Source organism: Hermetia illucens, chromosome 7 (assembly GCF_905115235.1).
Source record: "Hermetia illucens chromosome 7, iHerIll2.2.curated.20191125, whole genome shotgun sequence".
NCBI classification, from domain to species: Eukaryota; Metazoa; Arthropoda; class Insecta; order Diptera; family Stratiomyidae; genus Hermetia; species Hermetia illucens.
The window spans coordinates 14316500-14339943 of NC_051855.1; the positions used below are offsets into that span (position 1 = coordinate 14316500).

General features: G+C 30.9%; 1 protein-coding gene across 13 annotated transcripts in view; it reads right to left on the minus strand.

Moving 5' to 3' along the window:
- LOC119660965 (twitchin) overlaps positions 1-23444 on the minus strand; it is a 60593-nt gene that overhangs the window by 28351 nt on the left and 8798 nt on the right. For 3 of the 13 annotated variants that reach the window (XM_038070012.1, XM_038070014.1, XM_038070009.1), the window contains exons 8-28: positions 23099-23400; positions 22400-22623; positions 21920-22322; positions 20468-21141; positions 19605-19958; positions 19048-19095; positions 18581-18619; positions 18385-18447; positions 17783-17890; positions 17622-17681; positions 17314-17421; positions 16262-16564; positions 15801-15926; positions 15543-15557; positions 14893-15075; positions 13392-13559; positions 10629-10820; positions 10084-10128; positions 6495-6642; positions 4179-4552; positions 39-164 (exon numbers count right to left, since the gene is read on the minus strand). In XM_038070012.1, the coding sequence (XP_037925940.1) occupies positions 39-164; positions 4179-4552; positions 6495-6642; positions 10084-10128; positions 10629-10820; positions 13392-13559; positions 14893-15075; positions 15543-15557; positions 15801-15926; positions 16262-16564; positions 17314-17421; positions 17622-17681; positions 17783-17890; positions 18385-18447; positions 18581-18619; positions 19048-19095; positions 19605-19958; positions 20468-21141; positions 21920-22322; positions 22400-22623; positions 23099-23400 (4063 nt within the window). Of the gene's footprint in view, positions 1-38; positions 165-4178; positions 4553-6494; positions 6643-8636; positions 8682-9167; positions 9201-10083; positions 10129-10628; positions 10821-13391; positions 13560-14892; positions 15076-15542; positions 15558-15800; positions 15927-16261; positions 16565-17313; positions 17422-17621; positions 17682-17782; positions 17891-18384; positions 18448-18580; positions 18620-19047; positions 19096-19604; positions 19959-20467; positions 21142-21919; positions 22323-22399; positions 22624-23098; positions 23401-23444 lie in introns of all 13 variants that reach the window. The other 10 variants (XM_038070022.1, XM_038070010.1, XM_038070021.1 and 7 more) reach the window with 10 other exon arrangements.

Genomic DNA, 23444 nt, shown 5'->3' on the forward strand with positions numbered 1-23444 from the left:
AGGAATTCCATCTCTGGATATGGTTAGATACCACTTACATCCTTTCGCAGCATCCATTTTGGCTTGCAATTAGGCTTACTGAAGCCAGCTTCAAATACAACCTTTTTATCCTTGCCTTCTTTTGCAAACTGGTCGATTAAGGGTCTCAAGAATGATTCCGGTTTCTAAAATTAAATCGATTCTGTTAATGTAGTCTGGAAATTGTCACCCCTTCCTTAGGAAACTATGTTCCCACTCATATTTAAACAATGGAAAGGATTCAATTAACAATAAATCTTTTAAATCATTTCATCTTTAACTGCTAAAAATTATCTTATTTACTTCTGAGTAAATAAAATGAAGAGCAAACATATCTGTAAGTATTAAAAATCTGTTGTAATCTTTAATATGAAAAGTTTAAAAGATGCACACTAGATAGGAAGCGAGAGAATAAAGTTGCATATAATAGGGATGGTGTTCTTTCCACACAAATCTGTAAGCGGTAAAAGTATATTTACAATAGGCATACGCATCATTTACAATTTATATTTCTCAAATAATTCTCTGTCAAAGTAAGATTGCGTGCGCTGTTTTTTTTTTCTTATTCAACGAAGACAACATGCATTCAAAGCAGCTTTGCGATAAGAAAAGTATGTCGTTTGTGCGTTGCTTTCTTCAAAATTAAATAACCAAATTAGGTCCAGAATTTTTGGTTTTTACGTATGCAATTGTCCCATATTTTTTTTTTATTTTTGCTTATTAGCTATTATTTTTGTTAAAATTCATTTTTGCATTTCTTGGAAGCATTTATTTAAAAAAAAATCGTAAACTGCATATTTATGTAAAAAAATGTATATACAGAAGAAAAAAATATAAAATTATATTTAAAAAATTAAACATATATTTATAAAATATTTACATATACACAGAACTATTTACAATTACTGGACTAATCCACAAAAACCAGAGGAATTTTCCTGAGATCTCTTGGAGTGCTAATTTTTTTTGTTCACTTTTCCGTTGACATTCGTGCTGTATTGAGATTAACTTACAAAAAAATAGATATTCCTTAAAATGGTTTCAAAATAAACGATCAGGACATGACAACATGTCTATCAGAACTACCACTAATTTGCCTTGAATCACAGATATTTTGCATAATAAAACAAGGATAGCAAATACTAAATGCCACAAGATGAGGCCTGTAAAAGGCCAAAAACATGTTGATCAAAATATAATTGCCAAAAAGCAATACCTTCAGCAACGATTTTTGCCACAGAACAAAAATCAAAGTCAAATTACATTTCGATTAAAGCTGGAATTTCAATTGGGTTTCTAAATTATCTTTTTATGGTCGTATAGGTGTAATTGAGCACAAAGTATAGAGAGAAAGAGAGCGGAATGGACAACATAGATACAAAAAAATATTTGTACTTTACAAAGTACAGAGAAGTATTATAGAGTAGATACATACAATGCAGACATAGATAAAATTAGGATACGACAGTGAGGGACTGTATGAAGCGTAGAGAAAGCTTTGTTTTGGCGGAAAATCTAGGCCATTAACTGATTTCGTTATAATAAAGTGTAATTTTGAACTTATGCCTCGAGCAGAGTACAGGAAAGTAAAATGGATTGGATATGAAAAAGGAGGATTGACAAATAACGACGTTTCGTTTAGTAATATCAATGAAAGTAAATAATGAAACTTATGAAATGCATACAAGAAAAGAGACCGGAATAGAGAGTAAACAGAAACGTATCTAAAAAAAGAAGAAGAAGAAGACATTTACACAAATTTTTATCTGCGGAATATAGATAATATAAGACAACAATAAATTTTAACCTGAGAGAATAGTATAAGGTATACGGATAGCCATAAGGGATAGAAAACAAAAAATCAGAAATCAAAAAGACAGATTTAAGATGGAAGATAGAGAAGAAAAAAAAAACAAGAAATTCTAAATATTATATTGATTTCTTTTAGCCTTTAGCGTCTACTTTTGAAAGGGTCAAACCTCCTCACGGCGAAACGGATGCAATGTTGGCCAATCTGGTATCAGTTCAGCTAAAGATGGTCTACGTGATCCGCACCCCTATAATTAATTTGTATTATGCGTTCATATATTTATTGTATGGTTTTTAACGATATATATTTACGCTTATCCAACTTATATTTAAAAGCATAAAATCATATACCGAGGGGTAAATCGAAATGTTGTGGCTTTAGGATTTATTTTTTATCGATTAGAGCCTGCATCAGGTGAATTTTTATCAAACTCTTCTGCAAAAAAATTGTTGTTTCCACTGGTATTTTTATTCATTAGCCTTTTGAGCATTAAACTGGGATATCTCTTTTTTTTCGTTTCACATCCCAAACGGTTACATTATGGAAATCTTGGTGGCTAGACTGATGGCAGAAAATTTGATTTTGTTGAAAACTTATAAGTGAGAGAAGAAATTATGACCGCCCTTCAAGTGCAACTTGCTCACTAGTTTTAATAGAATTGAATTGCTATGGGTAATCTAAATAGAAGTAGGTAGAGTCCAATATCTTGAATTGCTTATGAAACTCGTTGATTCACCGCTGTCATGTTTCGTAATATGGTAATAGTTTTTTTTTTACCAATTTTGTCATACATACTCGCCAAGTTGCATACGTTTTCTAATAAAATGGAAAAATTTCCTAAAGTAAGTTGGGGTTTCTCATAAACCAACATCTACAAAATGGTTTTGTCTAATCATAGATAACAGTTAATGTGCAGTTGGGGGGGGAGGGGCTACAAAAATAAAAAATTTTTAGGGAATAAACCAAAAATGTTGGAAAAATATTTACTGTCGAAAAGGAATAAACGTTAAACACTATTTGGGCGACGGAGAAAGTCACTAACGTTGCTTTTTTACTCGTTATTTCTTGGATACCTAAAGATTTTCTCATTCTTTGTGGAAAATTTTGCATGCATTCAATAGCTCTGCTTTATCTGTTTAACTGAATGAGACAACCCCTTAAGGGAAAATATCAGCAAATTTAATTCATATTTGCTAGAATTACGGGTGCACTTGCCTAAAATCCGATTTTAAAAGGACCACAAACATGTCTAACATAGGTTATATGCTCTTCTGCGGATAGAAAAATGTGAAACCCCTGTTTACACGTTCAGTCCGAATCCCTTGCTGCTTTTTGTTCAACATTCATGTCAAGGTGGAAGGGTAAAGGTATTTCATCAGTGAGATTCTGCCTCGATAATTTTTGGATGTTTTTGGCCAATTAACCATTGAATATTTTCCCAATCAATTCAAATTTCCTATAAACTGTTTTTATATACGTCTTGTGTGACGAAACGGAAAAGGAATAAAAGATCAGATTTATAATACATCAAAAGGTTCGAAACTTAGCAAGGAGAAATGAAAAACAATTCAGTTGAATTGATGAACTATAAATATTTACTCTCCTTCTCATTTTATTATGTTTGGTTGGGTCATAAGTGCTTATTTACAAGTGCAGAAAGTATACTTGGAGGGAGCCATGGGATATAAAGTACATATTACCTTCGATATGTAAATGGGAGGAAAATCAAAATAAAAATCAAATTATTTACTTGGTTCGTTCTACGATATTAATCAATAAATGTGAGAAATTCATTGAATTCATTTTCACTGCATGATCAAGCTTTAAAGTCCAATATATAAAATTGCTAACGGTTAATATCATATAAGTTTTTCCACTCTTAGAAAAAAAAACATTTATATGCATTTTTACAGCAAGAAAACTCTCTAGATAATAAACTTGAAAACACAAAATTCACTCACAAAAATTCCAAAAACCAAAGCAAGATTTTAACATATTAAAAGTTATAAAAAAATGTTAACTGTGTAGTTTTTTTTAATATAAAATTGATATAATGTAGCAAAAACACTAAAGTAATAAAAAAAAACAAAAACAGCCCAAAAAATTCTCTCTGGAAAAGTCTGTTTTTCGCCTGGTTTTTTTTTTTCGTCCCCAGAAAAACAGTTTCCTTGAAAATGCAGCTCAATGTGACAGCATATCAGTAAATTTTTGTATATATACATAGAACTTTATGTTGAGTAATATAAAAGAGAGTAGGTATAGTTCTAAAGATTTTTTGCTTTCTATACAGATTTTCAAAAAAAAAAAAATAAAAAGTGATTTTTTTTTAAATACGAAACGAAAAACATACCTTCTCAACTTTTTTAAGTGCCGGCATTGGCTTCTCAGTTTCCTTTAATTCACCCCAATCGGGATCACCTTTGTCCTTAGCCCATTTTGCATATTTGCGCTTTTTCAACATAGCACGGAAATCCATACCACTTGCATCTGAGACATACAATTGCATTTCCGCTGAATCTTCACCATGTATATTCGATACAATGATTTTATATTTTCCTTCATCATTTGGTTTAATTTTTCTCATGCATAATGTGATTGTATTTGTTTCACCATCAGTGAGAAATTTGAAACGTCCACCTTCAATAATTTCACTGACACCTTTGTAGAAACGGAAAGTTGGTGCAGGAATGCCTTCAACTTGTACGGTAATGTAGCCGGTTTGATCTGTAATGTAGGTTGGCGCAAGAGGAGAGATAGAGAAAAATAATGGTAAAATGGTTTTTGAATTTTCTTTTCTTTGTATCTGATTTTGCTTCATTTCTCATATGCATAGGCGCAGGCACTGCTTGCGACAACAAAGCATTAGCTGCATTTATTAGCAAATCTTCGCCTAAGCTCAAAAAGCCTTACTTTTTATTTACGTCTTAGCATTGACTATAAGTTGCAATATTTGGTTTATTCTTGTCCCTTTCTGTTTTTATAATTAATATCGACTACAAGATGTTTCATTTAAAACTTTTTAACTTCTTTTTTAGGAAAACAGTTCATTGTTAGTATTCAAAATGCATAAAAACGTTGACTTTGCGGCATTCATAACCAAAAACTTCTTCTATTCGAGGGTCTAAATAATAATTTTTAGCACTTCATTCCTAGCAGAAATTAGTCCAGATCTTCTTCAACACAATTATTAATTAGGAGACGTGAAATTGCTCAAATCTGAAGAAAAGATGGAAAGTCTTTCTACATTATTCAGTTTTCCAAATAGGCTTCATACATATAAGACTGGGGACCTCTTTCTACTAAGGAAATGACAGTGACTTTAATTTGTGCATTCTCAAATCTCATATGTAGTTACGTTCTTACTTTTCATAAACAAAAACAACAAGTGATATTCAACAAACCTAGAAAATGCCAAAAACAATCAAATTTATACTTATGGATTGCTCATTATGAACGCATATACTGCATCATGCATCTGCAACTTACGTTTTTTGTGCTTTTTATTTTGAGAGTTTCATTATTTAAAATGAATAAAAAATCCAAAACAATTAGCTAATTTTATTAAAAAAATTTTTTTTATTAATTAGCAAATATGCAAAATAGGCTTGGTTTTGTCAAAATATGCATATTTGCAAATTAATAAAAAAAAAAATTAGTAAAATTAGAAACTATTTTGGATTTTTCATTTATATCAACACAATTTTACTCAAGCGAACTAAACGCAAGTTTTTTTATTAATATTATTCAACAGTATTAATTGCTATATTAGCCAACCCGCTTTTGAACGGGACAAAGGCTAAAGATAAGGTAGAAGCAGAAGTATTAAAACGTATGAAAGAAGAGGCGAATCAATTATTTTCCCATCTTATTAGAATCATCTTTTCTTAGTGAAAAAACTAGAAAAATGTAACTCTTAATGAATTTTGAATTCATTTATCAATTACTTTTAAATCTTAGAAGATTTTACTATTTCGACAGAATAAAAGATATAAATGAAGAGAAACGCATAGTTATATTATAATGCTGCTCACTAAGGAATATATATATCCAACGTATGATTTTTGATAAGACAGTCCTAGTTCTCAGGGCGTAGGTAATATTTTCACATATTGAAAGAAAATATAAACGAGTATATACACGTATTATTTTTGTATGCAGCTTACATCATACAAAGCGAACCAAAATACAACAAAGCAAATGATAATATTCCAATAAAAAATTGTGAGTTAAACAGTTGTAATAAAATCTAGTGAAGCATATCTCCTTGTTGAAGATATTTGAACTATTTCTTTTGTATAATAATTCTTTAAAATTGTAACTAAAATAGTAGTAGTCAAAGTATTTTTATCCAAACATGGAAGGTAGTTCAATAAATTGGCATTAAGGAGCAGCATAAGCTGAAAATATATACAATATATAACCTAGTCATACACATTCATCAGACCAATATTCAACCATTATTAAAAGATTCACGGAACGAAAAAAATAAGCGTCAGAAGCAACAACTGCGCAACAATAGCAATGAGACCTTGATCTGTCCGGTATTTCATTCATTTATTGGTGTCATAAAATCGACCAACAAATTGGCTTTAAATGTTTTTTTTTTGCTTCAGTAATCTGGAACTCTTTAGCAGCGAAAGCTTTATTATGATATTCTTCTGTTTACCTTCAACAGCCGAATAGCTTTCAGCAACGTCAACAATTTGTGGTGGTCCTCCCTCACCAATATCACGTAGTGGTGTCGAAGGTTGATTGATCTTGTCCTCGAGATCTTGTACGCTAGGACGTCGCATATCGACCGATGGTCTTCGTCTCTGTGGTTATTGATTCATTTTTGTTTTTTGTTTTTTTTTTTAACCAAATGGTTGATTCAATCAATCCATATTTCAAGCAAGTGGAATAGATTTCCAAAGAAATATGCATTTTTTTGGCACGCGCAGAACGATGAAATGGAAGGGAAGTACATCAAGTAGTGGTGGAGAGTGATGCGAAGGAAAGAAATGAAATTTATATATGAGAATATAAATTATAATTTTTTTTTCTTCGCAATTTAGTTTTTAGACAAACATCAAAATATTAACAGATTTTTATTTTTAATTTTTGTTAATTTTTTTATAATGTATATATATATATATACAGACAAATAAGTTATATAGACTTTTCATTTTGTTAATAACATAAACATAATGCGAGATAATAGAACGATAGCGATGTAGCATAACGTTTTTCGCTTGAAATTGAAAGTGTTCTATTTTAATTTGTAGTTTGCTTGTCCTACAAATCATTTTTACAATTAAAATTAAGAAATTAAAAGAACAATAAGTTACAAATATTAGCAGCAAAAAACGAGTCAGATTATTTTTTGTTTTTCGGTTTAGAAGTGGCCCTTTTTGCATAAGCTGAGAGTTATTGGTTTCTTTACCACATGGCATTTATTGTAGATTCATTTGAAGTAGCAGCAACGTTGTCCTAATTATATATAATTCGTATAATGTATATTTATATATGTTTATATATCAGTTTTCCATTTTTTGTATAGACAAAAATAAATTCCCTTATTTTATTTAAAAAGAACTATCACATTTACAAAAGTTTTATAACTTTTTACTATAAACTGATATAAAACATGATATATATATTCGAACATACGCAAAAACATAGAGAAGATAAGCATAGTGATAATTCTTCGATAGACAGGAAGATATATTAAATATAGAGATATAAAAAGCATAAAGAGATGCTATGGTGATGCATGTGAGGATGGACTTTACGAATATTTTCGAATAGTATGAAGAATAAATTCGATGTATGTATGTATATCAGTATTTCAAGATAGATTATTATCGGTATAAAAGTCGAGTAAATATATATATATGAATTGATGGATGAAGCAAACAGAGAACTGGGTAATTTAAACAATTTTCAGTTCTTTGTTTATAATTTTTAATTCGTTATTTATCCATTTTATCTATATAAATATATGAATAATAAGAATCGTAATATTACTAAGATTGACACTCTTATGTTCGTTAGTTTGAATTTGAAATTTTCTAAGAATATTTCAGCTTTTCCTTAGAAATTTGTTTGCTTATCCTTTCGATCACGACTTGTAAGATTGGTTTTTGATTCCTTTTGACTTAACTCAGTCGCGGTATGTCCAGTTTTTAAATAATTTTCAATGAATGGAATGTTGATATGATTATAGTTACCACAAATAAGCTTCTAAGGAGCATCCGAAATGCCTGCTACAGTTAGAAAAAAAAAATCTACCTTACGACACTAAACCAAATATCCCTGAGCTGAAGTATGATGTTTGACTGGAATTTTTCCCAAAATACAATGACAAGAAAATTAAATTTAACTAAGCCTATATGTGTCCCGGAGTTTATTAAGCATTATTTTCAGTCAAGCATCATTTAAACCTGATGACTACAAGACGGTATTATTTACAGATCATGTTTAAAGTCATACCCTAATTTCTTCAACGCATTTATTAAAAGCCGTCTAATATATATATATGGCTTAGATTTCGTCAAAATCACACTAAATCGTTGGCAGCCTTACTATCAATCATGGCTTACGTACTCATGTTTTGTTTTTTTAGCTACACGAATATTTACAGTTGCAAACTATTCTAATCAACTAAATAGATAGCCGCAAATCCTTGCATATAAAAAAATCACAAATTCACGTCTAGACTTTGAAAAAAATTATTATTATTTTTTTATATATATATTTTATATATATTGTAAAATTAAGCAAAAAAAAACATTTACAGAAAAAAAAGAGAAATAGATAAATTAGACACCTGTTTTTTACTATCGTCCAATTCGCCGGGTCGTCCTCCCCTTTTCTACAAATTCAATTAGATTTTATTTTTTTGGTATATTTGAATAACAATTTATTTTTTTTTTCATTTTCATCCCTCACTATCTAGATCTATTTTTCACTAGGTAATCTCTAGATGAAATCAAGTAGAACCTAAACTATACTGAATAGAGTCATTTATTACTCGGTGAACATTCTAAATCAGATGTATTCTGTTTAAAGGATAGGATAAGGGTAAACAGAATGAAAGCAAAAAAGATGGTTCAAAAATGTGATGATCTTTTAATTTAGGGGAATTATTATTACATTAGCCTAAAGACTTGTTTAATCTGATTCAGATGTTGGTAACCTGTTGAGATTTTGTTGCAGCTTCGTGCAAAAGACAAAAAAAAACCATTGGAAACAATAGGTTGTAATTAAGTAGTAGTACTATTAAAACCATAAGTATTCTGTAGTAGCGGATATAACATAGTAACGTGTTATACGAAACTCGTTCGGTTTTTGATCTCACCTTGTCATCTAATACTTCCCCTGGTCTGAGTAGCTGCAATTAACGATATTGTGGAACAATATTTTATATTTTTTTAATTCGCGACATAAGGGTAAAATAGGCAGTGCAAATGTTTTAAATGGAAATGGAAAAACCCCAAAAATGACAATTTAATTTGATGTTATTTCTTGTTTGTATATACGATGCTTGCATTTGTTTGAAGATCCCTACAGCGGTCGACATCATATTTGAGAACGCTGAGCATAAACTTCTCCATACTAGTAACAATATTATCCCCGCTCAACTATTGGGATCATAATTAATGTTAATTTGATCAGTCAGTATATAGTACTAATTACTAATTCATAACCAACACCCCCAAATCATTCAGAATGAATGAACTTAATGCCATGTTCAATGTCCGCAGTATACGAATATAAGATCCTTCGATTTATATATGTATATACATTTATAGTAGAAACGTATAGTATTCATAATGTGTATGTGTATATGTGCGTTTGTATGCAATGTGATATGTTAATGATATATTTTTATATGGAAAAATATGATTTGTAAAATAGCAGCGCTGAAAGAGTGTAAGTGGAAGTTCTATAAGTGGCAAGACGACAAGTGTAATTAGGTATATACAATATAGATATATAAAAAAAAAATATGCAATGGGTTATGCCAATTGATTAAGTATATAACAATATTCAAGGCTAGATAGTCTAAAATTTTTGTGCTACTTTTATTAATTCTTCTGTGCACTGTGTAAAGTAAAAGCTTTCTATTGGAATTTTTTAATTTTTTTTATAAATAAATTTCTTGATTTTTGCCGGGTTTATGTTACAGCAGAAGACGAGAAAAGAAGATTTAGATTTGATTTTAGAATAATTAGTTCAGTTGCTTTTGCTTGATTGAATTGATCTATCTTTACCTTCTTTTCTTCCAAAACTTCACCAGGTCGTAGTTTACGATTCGACTGTTAATATATTTTTTTTGTTGTGTAATTTGAGAATACAGAGTGGATTTTTTTTTGTTTTTTTTTATGATTTCATAGGCAAATTAATTTATGTATATTTTGCCAATCGTTCCATTTGTTTTATATATTCCGATTTGGTATTTTGTTGGTTTGCAATTGTTTCATAAGTGATTGTAGGTATGAGACATTTGTGTATCGGGAAGCATTTTATGTATTTTATGAAAAAAGGAAAAAAAATTAAGTAAATATGAATTATTAAAATGGATCATAAAATTCAGAATGTAATATATTGACATCAAGAGCCACCCTTTTTCGGCTATCAAAGTAAAACGAGCGAAATCTGCTTACTCCTTTGAATGTATACAGCAGTCCCTCGCATTTAATTTTCCCTCTCAACAACTCGGTCTAATGTATAAAATCTTACATACTAAAGTTTTCATGTTGGGAGGCAATATATATTCCAAAAAAAAAAAAAATATACGAAAATATTGTTCACATACCTCATCGTTAATAATAAGACTAGGACGTCGTCCTGGTTCTTCCGGTGGTATCAGGGATCCACGACGGCTCGTTGGTCCAGAGCTTGGTGCTAAAGATCCTTTACGATCTGGTTTCTCGCGAATTACCTCGATCTTAGGTGCCTCCATCGTAGGTATTGGTGCTTTAATTTCCGGCACTTTCGGTTTTTCATCCTATATTTTTTAAAATCAATCAAAAATTAAATAATTATTAATTTAATTCTGTCTAAATCATCTCAAATTTGAATTAATAACAATTGGTATATTTCCATCATAGTTTTTTCGTTTTTAATTCGTTCGTTTTTAATTTTTAATTTACACTTTAATCTGAACAACAGTAAATAAAGCATATTTTTTTGTGGTTTAAATCACGCTTTTTTTAAAAAAGGCAATAAAACCATATTCTTTAAAACACTACTGTAAATAGAAAATGAAAGCGTAAAGGTCTGGCTTGAAAATTATATAGCAAATTAGATTTTCAAGCAAAAGAAGCTTTTCACGGTTCCTGTTTTTTGTAGTCCATCTAGTATTTATTTAAAAAACTGGAACTACTTTATTTTAGATTTTTCGTTTTGTTTTTTTGTTGCGCATGCATGCAAAACTGACTTTTTTTCACGCCACTGACTAATTTTAGTAGCAAGGCTGGTAAAATTTTACTTTTGCACAAACCTTATTCACTACAATTTTCGGAGTCGACATTTTGTTTTGTTATATATTTTCAATTTCGATTTGTAACATTCACAATTATTTTTTTAAAAAAATAATTCATATTTAAACAACGTTTAGATTTTTGTCAGGGCGAATTAACACTTTTGCCATTTCACTTCACTTTTCCACTTTTTCTTCTAAAAAGTTCGATTTAAGTATTTAGCTGCGAAATCCAATTATCATTATACATTTTTTCTTCTGATTGTTCGCTGCAATTGCTAACCACTAGCTTTTCATTTATTGATATGAATCCCTTGGCTCTTTTTCTATTTGTAAATAGTAACCTCACTATAAGTACACATAAACCCGACCAATAAATACATGATAGACCCAAAAAAATACTATTAGCTTTTCTCAAACATGTTTTACAATTGCTGTGATGAATTTAGAAAATATTTTAGAGCACTTGTTTCGGATATAAGAAAAAAAGGGGATATTTGTTACGTTTTTTTTTTCTTTTTTGAAAAGATAATAATTAAACGCCGCCGTGAAGATGTCCAAATTAGTTTTGACTAATGCTGTGCAAACACCGAAACTTTTTGTCGGTTAATCAGCTTCATAACCCTCTCTCTGCCTCCCCTCCTCGCCTCCCTCTCCCTCTCAAACCACTTACCTGTTGGCCTAGCTCCCTCTCTTAAACTATATATATATATATATGCCGTACGACCCCGCTTTTTCATCTATACGTCCCCATTCACTATTGCTAACAACATACATATTTTTGAAAATTTTCTTTAAAAGAAGGTATGAGTACAGATATTTTTGACGCACAATTGAATTACTTTTTACACATCAACATTTTTTCATGTCCTAGGCTTCTCGGGAAGAAGTATAGATGAGGGTTTACATGTTCATTTTAGTGTGGTTCCTATTACGAAAATTGCAAATCTCTCACCCCTTGGGGTGAACAAAATATTTCTCAATAAAATGCAGCACATTTTAGTGGCCAGCGACCAGTGCGATGAAATCCCTACTGCCCCCACATGCATGAAATTCATTAGAATTTATAATTGGAAGGGAAGAATATGTATATACATATTTTGATTTCGCAACGAACAAAAAGAAAAGAATATTTTAAAGATGTTGAGTGAAATGAAGAAAAGTGTCATTCCTGGCCTAATGATAAAATATTTTTATACATCTTTTTTGTGGGAATATTTTTAGATTTTGACGGCATAAAGTAATAAAAATATTTTCTATGGTATTTAAAATTAGACAAAAAATATTTACTCATATTTTGTACCATGTTTCATCTTCGAAAAGCAAATGAGAAGCATGAAAATGTAGAAGAAAAAATTGTCACTTAATTTTATTTATTTTATTTCTGTGCCTTTCAATGTATTCTGTTTTTTTTTTTCTATAGCAAAATATTCTTGTGCTTTTCGTATATATTCTGTCTTGTAACTAAGCCATTTACCAGCTTGTCGCCAAAAGTACGCATAGCATGCTAAAGGGACTATTTCTGTCTAATTAATAAGTACCTTGTTTCACACTTTTGGCAACAAGTACAATATTTGAATAAATTGAAAGAACATTCAGCAAGCAAATAGCACCGGTGCAAAGAAATAAAAGATTATGTTATTGAAAATATATAAAGTGCACGACACGGCATTGATAAAGAAATGTAACTTTTTACTAAAAATAATTGTGGGAAGTTCATGGATTTTATTTATTTATTTTTTTAAATTTTAAATAAAAAAAATACGAAAATGAACAATACAAAACTACGATTTTTACCTAGTCCTTTAGAGAAGGATGAATATTTGATAATTAAAATTGCAAGTCTCCAATTTAGTAATTTTTGGTTAAACTTAAAAGCCATAGATCTTTTTTCAGATTTTTAAAATTCCTTACACTCCTTAAATATGTTAAAAACTTCAATTAAAAAATACTTTATATGCATTGTAAGTCCTTTCAAAGCAAATAAATAAAGCTTGTCTCTAAATATCAGGGTGAATTTGCTATTGAATTAGCATTTATTTATTATATTAGCAGGTATTCATGTTTGTATGTATGTATATATGTGTGATTTCTTACCCCTTTCGGTGGCAATTTTTCAGCTTTATCTAAATTGATTTTCTCATATTTTTCTAGTTCAGGACGTTCATAGTCAGATATTGTAGGTAATTGTGTATGTTTTGGTGCTAGCGAAATTTTTGCGAATTTTGCATCCTTACCAACGACTTCTTTAACCGCTGTATTATGCTGAGTAGGGCAGAAATTTTGTATTGGATTTTTTTTTGTTCATGTGCATCTTATAAATATAATATGCTTACGTGGTTAGATTATCTTTGCTATGTCATTGAGTATAATTTGAAATAGATTGAAGGGAAAGTAAATGTGGAAAATGAAAGGAATACAGGATAAATGGAAGATTATTGCCTGCTTTTCTGATCCTAATGAATCAATTAAAATATTTAGGGCCCCTTTAAATAATCAACAACCCCCAGAATAATTACTTTTTTCCCATTGAATTCTTATACAGCATGTCTGACTAAAGATTACGACTTTTAAAATACCATAAGAAACGACACGTAGCATTAATTAAATATAACAACTAGTGCCAATTCTTGACCATTTCGCTTCTTATTCATTGAATCCGGTCACACTGTATATTCTTTATATTTTCAACGATGGGCCTTTTGTATGACAATTTATGCTTACAAAATATTTTGGCACTCTTACGCAAATCCAAATTTATAGTTCTCATATACTCGGCATTTCGTTGAAATTCTTTTTCTACTCACTTAGTCAGCAATGCAAAATACAATTTCATCGATTGTATAAACTAGCACTTCAAATATAGTGCATTGAAAGGGTCGCTTACGATAATTCGAGCTACATAAAAATTTTTTGTCGTCATAAAAAAAATAGATCAGATGAGAAGAGCTGACATTTTTTTTGTATAAGGTACGGAATATTTGATTTTGAAAGTTTCATCGAAAATTTATTGTTTTTAAATTGGCTATTTATCAGAGCGTTCCCCAGTTCATTTACTACAAATGAGAGTCATCAAGCCGGCTTGAATAAATGGCATTCGAGGGGTTGATGAATATACTGCAGACATGTGGTGCATTGTTGATTATGTTATTTATCTCATCTTTGGATTTTTAATCGACATTACTCAATTTTGTTATTTTATGTGAAAAAAAGAGAGGATATGTAGGTCAGGGAATAAGATATATATAGTAGAATAGCATAATTATGAATTGTAACTGTAGCCAAAAATATGAATGGATGAATAGAAGTAAGTTATAAACTTTAAGGTAGTATTTGAAGCGAAGAGAGTATTAATACTGCTTGGAAATGTTCATATTATAGTTTTGGATTTTATTCTGAATTTTAAACGTCCTTCGTAATGGAGTAAGGTATAAAGAAAATGATTACAATGAAGTTACTATCTAGCTAAGTAGTATAATATGAGAATAATTGATTACTAGAGAAGATAAAACAGTGGATGGTATGGTATGCAATATTGAAATAAGCTTGAAAAATATTTCGAGTTTATAGATACTGCTATTTTCCTTATAAACTTTACCTTTAGTAATATATTAGCTTTTTGAGGTTTTGCCATTTCGATGGTTTGTTTTTGAACCGGTTTCAATTGAATTTCAAAGAAACGCTCATTAGGTACGGGTTCAATACGCATAAAGGATGATCGTCGTCTTTCTGGTAATCGACCAGAGTCCTTTTTTGGCTCTTGATCTGTGCTCGTTTTTGTCTTTTAATATTTGAGAAGGGGTCCAATTTTCCGGATCATGGATTTATTTGATATTTCAGTACGAAATTTTTTTGAGTTGTTACAGATCCCATGTGTATGTGTATATATGTGTGTGTGTATATGATATGTGTTGAGTGTGGTTTCATGTTTTGGGGAAGTGAATAGATGCGCATATGTATTGTTTGCATTTTTTTTTGGTTTAGCCATTTTCACACAAAATGTCGTTAAAACCACGCGAACCAGAACCAGAAATTATTCAAATGAAAAGAAAATGATAATATGTAAGAAAAAATTTTAAATTTCAGATGTAAAACATTTAAACAAAAAAAAAAACATTTCAAATGCCTTTTTAATTTTAACAAGGGATAAAAAATCATCAAGCGTCAAGTTTTGATAATACTCTTCAATTTTTACTTTAGAGACATATATATTTTACCAATGAAAAAAAAAAAGAAAATTACACCTACCTTTGGTTCTTCCTCCTGCAGGGGTCCGTGAATTGATTCACATATTTTAATTTGGTTTATGAACACAATGTAGGAGAGATGCAAAAATCCAAACCAAATATAGTATTTTGATAACATCCATGAGGATTTTGAAATAATATCCCGTGTATGTGTGTAGTTCGGTGTGTGGGGAAAATAGTATGTGTGTGATGCAATTGATAAATAACAGAAAATCAAATTTTTCAATGGGTTACAGAGAATGTATAAAGCATACTTTACCTGTGGTGGTTCAATTATCACCGGCTTAAGGCTTGGAGCCGCATCAGGTGCCTTCTCTTCTGGTAATTTACCTTTGCCAACTTGGAAGCCTTTGGGTTCTTCCTTTTCTTTTGGTTTTTCCTCTTTCTAGAATTATTTATGATAGTAACAACATGCAATCTAAGAAACTTTCTACTTATTATAACTACTTGAAACATATTTAAATCATACTAATTAATAACAATTATTGGAAATTTTGTAGAGTATTTTTCCCTCTACTTTTCCGTTTATCTATCTCCACACTATATCTACGAAATTTTTGATACTAAAACTACTAATTCTATTCTCTACCATAATTGCAAACTGTTTACAAAATCAATTATTTTTCGCCAAATCTTTCAATCAGTCTACTTTATCTATTTTCCAACTCATCAAACAATCTTGTAAATCAAATTAAATACAATTAAATTGGCAAAACTTACCTTTTCTACTCCATTCTTCAATACACCTTGTTCTGGTTGTTTGCCAGGAGTTTCTACCGCTTGTTTTTCCAGTTTACCCGGTAATTCAGTTTTACGATCAAATTCAGTTGCTGTAAAGTCAGATTTTTCATATTTTTCCAATTCAGGACGTTCGTAATCTGGAATTTCAGGAAGGTCCTCGTATTTTTTCGGTTTGACAACTTTAGCTTTTGTCTTCTTAGGTTCGGGTTTGGGCTCTTCTTTAGGTGGCGCCGCTGTTTTACGTAATTTGGGCAATTCCTCAGCTTTGACTTCTTCAATTTTCTGTTGTTTATGTCCGTAATAAGGTGCGTAAAAACGGTGATAAATGCAGGTGCAGGAGGATTATGAAATCAAACATTGAACGTGTCCACACAAACGAGCATGATATAAAATTTGAATTGGTAGAAAACAAAAAAAAATCTAGTTAGCAAATTCATTGACATTTAATTTTATAGTAAACATTGTTTCTTTGTTGAAGGCATAGATAGTTAGATTTAGACTTTGTAGGCAGCCGTGTAATTTGTATTGTTAGAAGCGGAAAAGTAATTATAGAATTTTTTGCCGAAAAGTGGAGATAATATGATAGTAACCTTAGAGAGGACTCCAAGGTTACACACCCTTAGCCGGCTGAAACTTTGAGCAGAGGTCGCAAAGCAATGCAGAGAAGATAGATAGAATGATTTACATTACAATTCGATAACTCCAAACTAGACGAATTATTTATCAAATAAGTTAATCATTTCTAAGGAGCAAGTAATAGATAATTATATAAGTTGAGGTATCGAATTGTGCGAAATCACTCCACAGGATGTCCCGTTAATGATGGTGCAAATTTTAATGGGGGATAGTACCACTCGTTTGAGGAAAATTGGTCACCATTGAAATTTCATAAATCATATACGGGACACCTTGCTTAGTTTTCTTTTATGCACATAGCCCAAGTAGTAGTAGCAGTACAAGACAGAAGAAGAACGACGAAGTACATCAGAAAGGCATAAAGCTTCGATTTTTTCCAATTTATTCTGTCTCACCTGCGCAGATTTCTTCCTTTCCGTAGCTGATTTCAATTTTGGTATTTCTTCCTTAATTTCAGCCGGTGATTTTTCTGGTTCTAATTTTTTATTATCCAAATCTTTAGGCTAATTTTTGGGAAAAAAGTGGTGATTGTGAAACAATTTCTATGTTCGAATCATTATAATACTATATTGTTGTTGCGTTAGTAGCTAGGAATTTGTGTATCGTATCGGGATTATCATAAGTTGCATATCGAAAACAAGTCAGTAGTACACCTACAGTTTCCAAATCCTGTCTTAAAATTCGTGCGATTACTTATTCTTACCTGTAAGGCTTTCTTTTCGACAATAGATGACCGACGTGATTCCGTCCTCTCTTCATCAGTCTGAAAAAATCACATAATAGATCGGTTATACACATAGACGCCACAAAACCCAGGACAGAAAAAATTGCAACCAATCGGAATTTGAATGTCTGATGCCTTACCTGAATTGACGATTTTCTTGACACCTTACCATCTTCAATGATGGTTTCCTCCTTGGCTACTGAGCGCCGACGAACCTCAGTTTTAGTTTCTTCTTTAAAGCTGGTTTCCTGTGTTTTTCAATTTTGTTAGCCACCCAGTGAATACAAATTACGGCGGAATTCGGGATGAACATAAATAACATGTAACATTGGGAGAAAATCGAAAAAGTACAAAGTTAGCATTTACACCAGAAAACAATGATTTACTGTGCAATGAACAAGACATTGGATTAAAGTATTTGAGGTTTGAGTAATTGCTTAATCTTTATGTTTTTGTGTAAGTATACCATATATAGTGTCCCTGATAACTGTTCTTCTTAAAAAATCGTTATAATGTATATAACAATATTAGATCAAAATGACAAAATGAAAATAAATACTGCATTTATATTCACTTTCATCAACACTCTAAAAATGGAAAGTTCGTCACGAGTCAAATCAAATCTAATAAAAAAAAACGTGAATCTATTATGAATTAATTCTTTGTAAAGTAAATTGTTCCCTAACGAGAATTGCTCAAACTTCATTATTGCTATTTTTTGTTATGGTTTCTTTTTGTTTACCTTGACGCTTTCTTCTTCTGATTCAGATACAGGTTCAGGTTCGCCAGGTTTTTTGGAAGGTTTCTGTATGAATGTTTTCAGGTGGAAATGAAAGAAGTATATGTTTTCAGTTTTGTGATTGGTATTATGTGTTTGGTATTATCTATTTCTCTCACGTTGTATTTGTGAAAATATAATGATAATCGATGAAACTTACCTTCTTTTCGACTTTTTTGATTCCGACTTCCTCGGTTTTCTGTTCAATCAAGAAGGAAAAAATAAAGAAAATATATTAGCTTTATTTCGTCTTCTTATTGGATAAAATGTGAAGTGTAAATAGTAAATTAATATTAGAGATATGCAAAAAGTAGAGGATAGCGAACAAAAGTCGAAAACAAAATTATAAAGCGTAACGTTTTGAAATGTCCTAGAATGACAAACTAAGGCAGACACTATATATGCAACTCTTGAATTTTAATCAAACATTTTAAACAAGCGGAGGCCCTAGATTCGAGAACCTTTTATAATCTTGTTTTAATGTGAATTTATCAAGCGAATAGTTTAGCGCTATTGCCTTTTTTAAAGTAAGGTTTTGCATGACAAAAAAAATGGATAAAGATTAGAGTTATCATGGTGTAATGTTTTTTAATGATTATTGGCGTTTTTTTTCTGCTTTTTGTGTACCTTATCACCATTAACCATATCTTCAATTTTCTTTTTCGGTTTCTCCTCCTACAAAAAATGGTTTGATTCCGGTCAAATCATTTGCAAACAAAAAAAAACAACAAAATTATATTTATATACATTTTAGAGAAATGCTTTTCAAAACTGTAAAATTTTAGAAACTAATATTCCTACAGGAAAGATTAATATGGGAAGAAACTCATTAAACTATATTTTTTGAGATTATTCGTAACTGGAAAAATATTCCCCGATAAATTATGTAAGTTTGTATGAATCCATTTATGATTTGTGTCCTTCAAATGTGTTGACTTTCAAATAAATATAACATGACATTTTATGTTAAAACATACACTAACAAAAAAGTATTTAAAGAACAAAACAGTTAACACAAAGTGAACAAAAGATGAATACCACATCTAGATAAATAGATTCAAAAGAGAAATTAAATGGGGGTGAAGTTTGTTGAAGATTCCCTTAAAGATGGTCTATTTACATTAAGATCGATCTCTGCGATCCTTACTTTGGATACTTTCAATGAAACTACTCAAAAAACATACCTCAGTTTTGATAAGTTTCTTTTCTTCTTCCACCTTCTTCTTTTCATCTGCCTTTTTCTTTTCTTCGACTTTTTTCTTCTCTTCTTCGGCCTTCTTCTTTTCTTCTACGATCTTCTTCTTCTTTTCTTCATCTTCCTTCTTTTTCTTCTCTTCGATTATTTTCTCTTGTTCCTTTTTCTTGGCTTCCTCAATCTTTTTCTTCTCTTCTTCTTTCTTCTTTTCTTCTTCTTTCTTCTTTTTCTCTTCTTCCTTCTTCTTTTCTTCTTTCTTTTTCTCTTCTTCTTTCTTCTTCTCTTCTTCGGCCTTTTTCTTCTTTTCTTCCTCTTCTTTCTTCTTCTTTTCCTCCTCCTCTTTCTGTATGGCGATCAAATGTAGGTTTTTCATATCGAGTTTTGGAATGATGGATTAACAGGGAATAGTAAATAGAACGTAAAACAAATAAGAAATACATGACGAATGATGTAAAAAATGTTGAGTTAAAAGGAAAAGTTGAAAAGGAAATATAAATAACAAACTGTTTAATAACATAAATTCACATCTAAATAAGAAAAAATGTGTAAGAACACATATATATTGCACGTCTATTGTTGCGAAAAATGAATTGTGTGGTATATTTCTATATTTTTTTAAAACTTAACGTAGTCTAGATCTCTTCTATAAAAAAAATTGTTATACATTTCTAAATATTGAAAAAAGAGGAAAGGAAATAAATTCAATTTACTTATTTTTGTCTTTTTCAAAAACAATTCTACCTCTACTATAGTGACTTCTTTTTCTTTCTTTGCAACCGGTTTCAGACGCACATCAAATATAGTCTTAGTTTCCTTTTCCTCAATTTTTAATTTGGTCTTTTTTGAAGCTACCTTTTTCTTCTCCTCCTCAATCTTCTTTTTCTCCTCTTCTTCTTCTTCCTTCTTCTTTTTCTTTTCGTCCTTCTTAGTTACAGTGATCTGAGCACTTGATTCATCTGTTCCCGCTTCGTTCGTAAAGACAACTTTATAAGTTCCGGTATGTTCAGTTTTAGCTGAACTATATGTCAAACGAGCGGTTGTACCATCGAATGTTGTAGTTATCTCGCGAGTTTCTTTAATAACCGTATTATTTTTGTACCATGTAACTTTGCACTTCTTATCAACTTTCTTAAGGGTTGATATGAGCTCGAATGATTTTTCCTCTACTACCTTTTGGTCTGTCAGTTTTCGGCTTATTTCCGGCTTTGTAGGTTTACCTTCCTCTTCTGGTATTTCCGTTAGTTGGACTACCTGTGAAACGGCTTCGCCCTTCTCATTCTTGGCAACTACCTTGTATGAACCTTTATCTGTGTCTTGAACTTCATTGATTTCAAGTTTAACGTTGAATTCACCTTCTTTGGTTTGTTCAACGATTGTTGTATGTCTTGTGCTGTTCTTAACTTCATTAGTTTCTTTGAACCATGTACATTTAGGTTCAAATTTAGATGCGACTGTACATTCAATAATGACTGTACGTTTTTTGATAACTTTAATGATTTTCGGTTTATCTTTGATCACAGGAACAACTGAAAATTTCATAATAAGAAAAAGAAATTGTATTAAATCAAAGTCAGCATCTTGTTTTCACCCACATTTGGATTGTCATACTTTTTTTTCATTAAGGGGGGAAATTACATTAGGATATTTCAGAATCGATTTTTTTCATTGCATAGATCGTTAGCCTAGCTATCTCAGAATACACCGTAGAAATTTCAAAGCAAAATTCGTGGTCCTTTACATTTTATAGGGGTAGAAGTTGGCAATTATCGGATATAGGCTCAGGATCTAACGCCCAGGAAGTAGTCGCTTTATGTCCTTTATGTTTTTCTCAAAACGACAACGTGAAATTTTTGTAGGAATTCTAGCTCAAAAGTAATGAAATTTAGGGATATGATTCCTTACAAGATTACCAAGAATGTGAACCAAAATTTGGGATCGAAAAAATTGGCTTGAAAACCTACATCTAGAAAACAAGTTGATGATGTAAAATTAAAAGCTTTTTGGCTTCAGATAAAAATTGGAGTGACTACACGTCCCGCAGTTGAAGAACTCTGGTTATGATCTTCATCGAAATATTGTCGCCTAACCCTTCCATTTTTAAGCTTTTAAACCTTCGAAAAAAATTCGCAATGGCTAATAAAATGCCCGAAAAGCGATGGCCGATGGCGTAGGTCAGGCCGCCAGGCAGCTTTTAGTGTGATGAAAGAGAGAAAGGGCCTTCTAAAGTGGTTCCCCCCTTAATTAATAACTATTTACTATTAACGTTTTATAGAATATAAATTGTTAATTTCAAATAATACTTACTTTCGATGTTCAAAGTCAAATTAGCATTCAATTCTCCCAATGAATTCTTAATATTACACTTGTATAATCCAGAGTCTTCCAATTGTGGATCTTGCAATTCCAACTTAATATAATATATATCGCCGCGTTGTTCCATTGTCATTTTGATTTTATTACTCTCCTTGACAACTGTACCATCACACGTCCATAATATATCAGGTTTTGGATCAGCCTTCACTTTACATTCCATTATAACCAATTTGCCATTATTTTCGGAAATAATTCTTGGTTTTTCAACAAATTCGGGACCATCACCTTCAGGTTCTGGCTCAGCTTCAATATTCAAATTCAAATTCGCATTCGATTCGCCAAATTCATTTTTGACATGACATCGGTATGTACCACCATCTGCTGCACCGGGGTCCTGTTAGTAAATAAAGAAATAATGATAATTAAAGTATTGATCTTTTATTCGGAAATATTACGAAAGAAAAAAGTTACCTTTATTTCCAGTGTTAATTCATATAAATCTTCACCGACCGACGTGGATTTAATTTTGATCTTTTTCGTCTCTTTGATAATTTCTTGTCCACGATGCCAAGTAACAGCTGGTTCTGGTTTAGCTTTACATCGACATTTCATTGTAATCAAAGTGCCCGAATCGTTTGGAATAATACGTGGTTTTTCAACAAACGAAGGAGCAAAACCTTTGTCATCATCGGCGCCTATTTGAATCCATTTTTGTTTTTTTTTTTACACAATTATAAATGAAAATAATAGAACCATATATTAGACTTGATGATTTAAGATATTTTATAAAGTGTTGAATTTATTTCAACTATAACTATCTTGTAGCATGACATATGAAGCTCATGAGATCAGAGATAAAAGAAATTGGTATGACAATCCATAATAAATTAAAAGGGCAGCGAAAAAATAAGTAAAATTATAAAAGACAGCATGTTGCAAAGTGAATAAAATAAATAAAATAATGCATTAAAAATGAAATTTTTAAATAAATAAAGCTGCTTTAGCAAAATTGCAGATTATTTTACTCCCTCTAATTTTTATCGCTGTCGCTAATAGTAAAATAAATAATTAAGACAAATATCGTCTGCCTAACTTTTTTAAAGATCGATTTTAAGAAATTATGCCCGTTCTTGATTTAACTTGATTTATTGTTCTAAGTGATAATAATACCTTGAAAGTTGAGTGCGATGTTAGCGTTACTCTCGCCATATATATTAAACGCATTACATCGATAATTGCCGCCATCATCACGTGTTGGATTTGTTATTTCAAGTGTTAAAACATATGCATCTTTGGCTGTTGCTTTCCGTGACATTTTAATACGCGAAGAGCCCGATATTTGCTTTTCACCCTGGAACCATGTTATATCTGGGACCGGATGAGCTTCCAGTATACATTCCATTATAAGAATATCACCCTCTTGTCGTATGGTTGGCTTTTTTGGAAAGCGCGGGGCTTTTCCATCCGGTATTCTAATATATTATCAAAATTCATATATTATTGATGGATACATGGA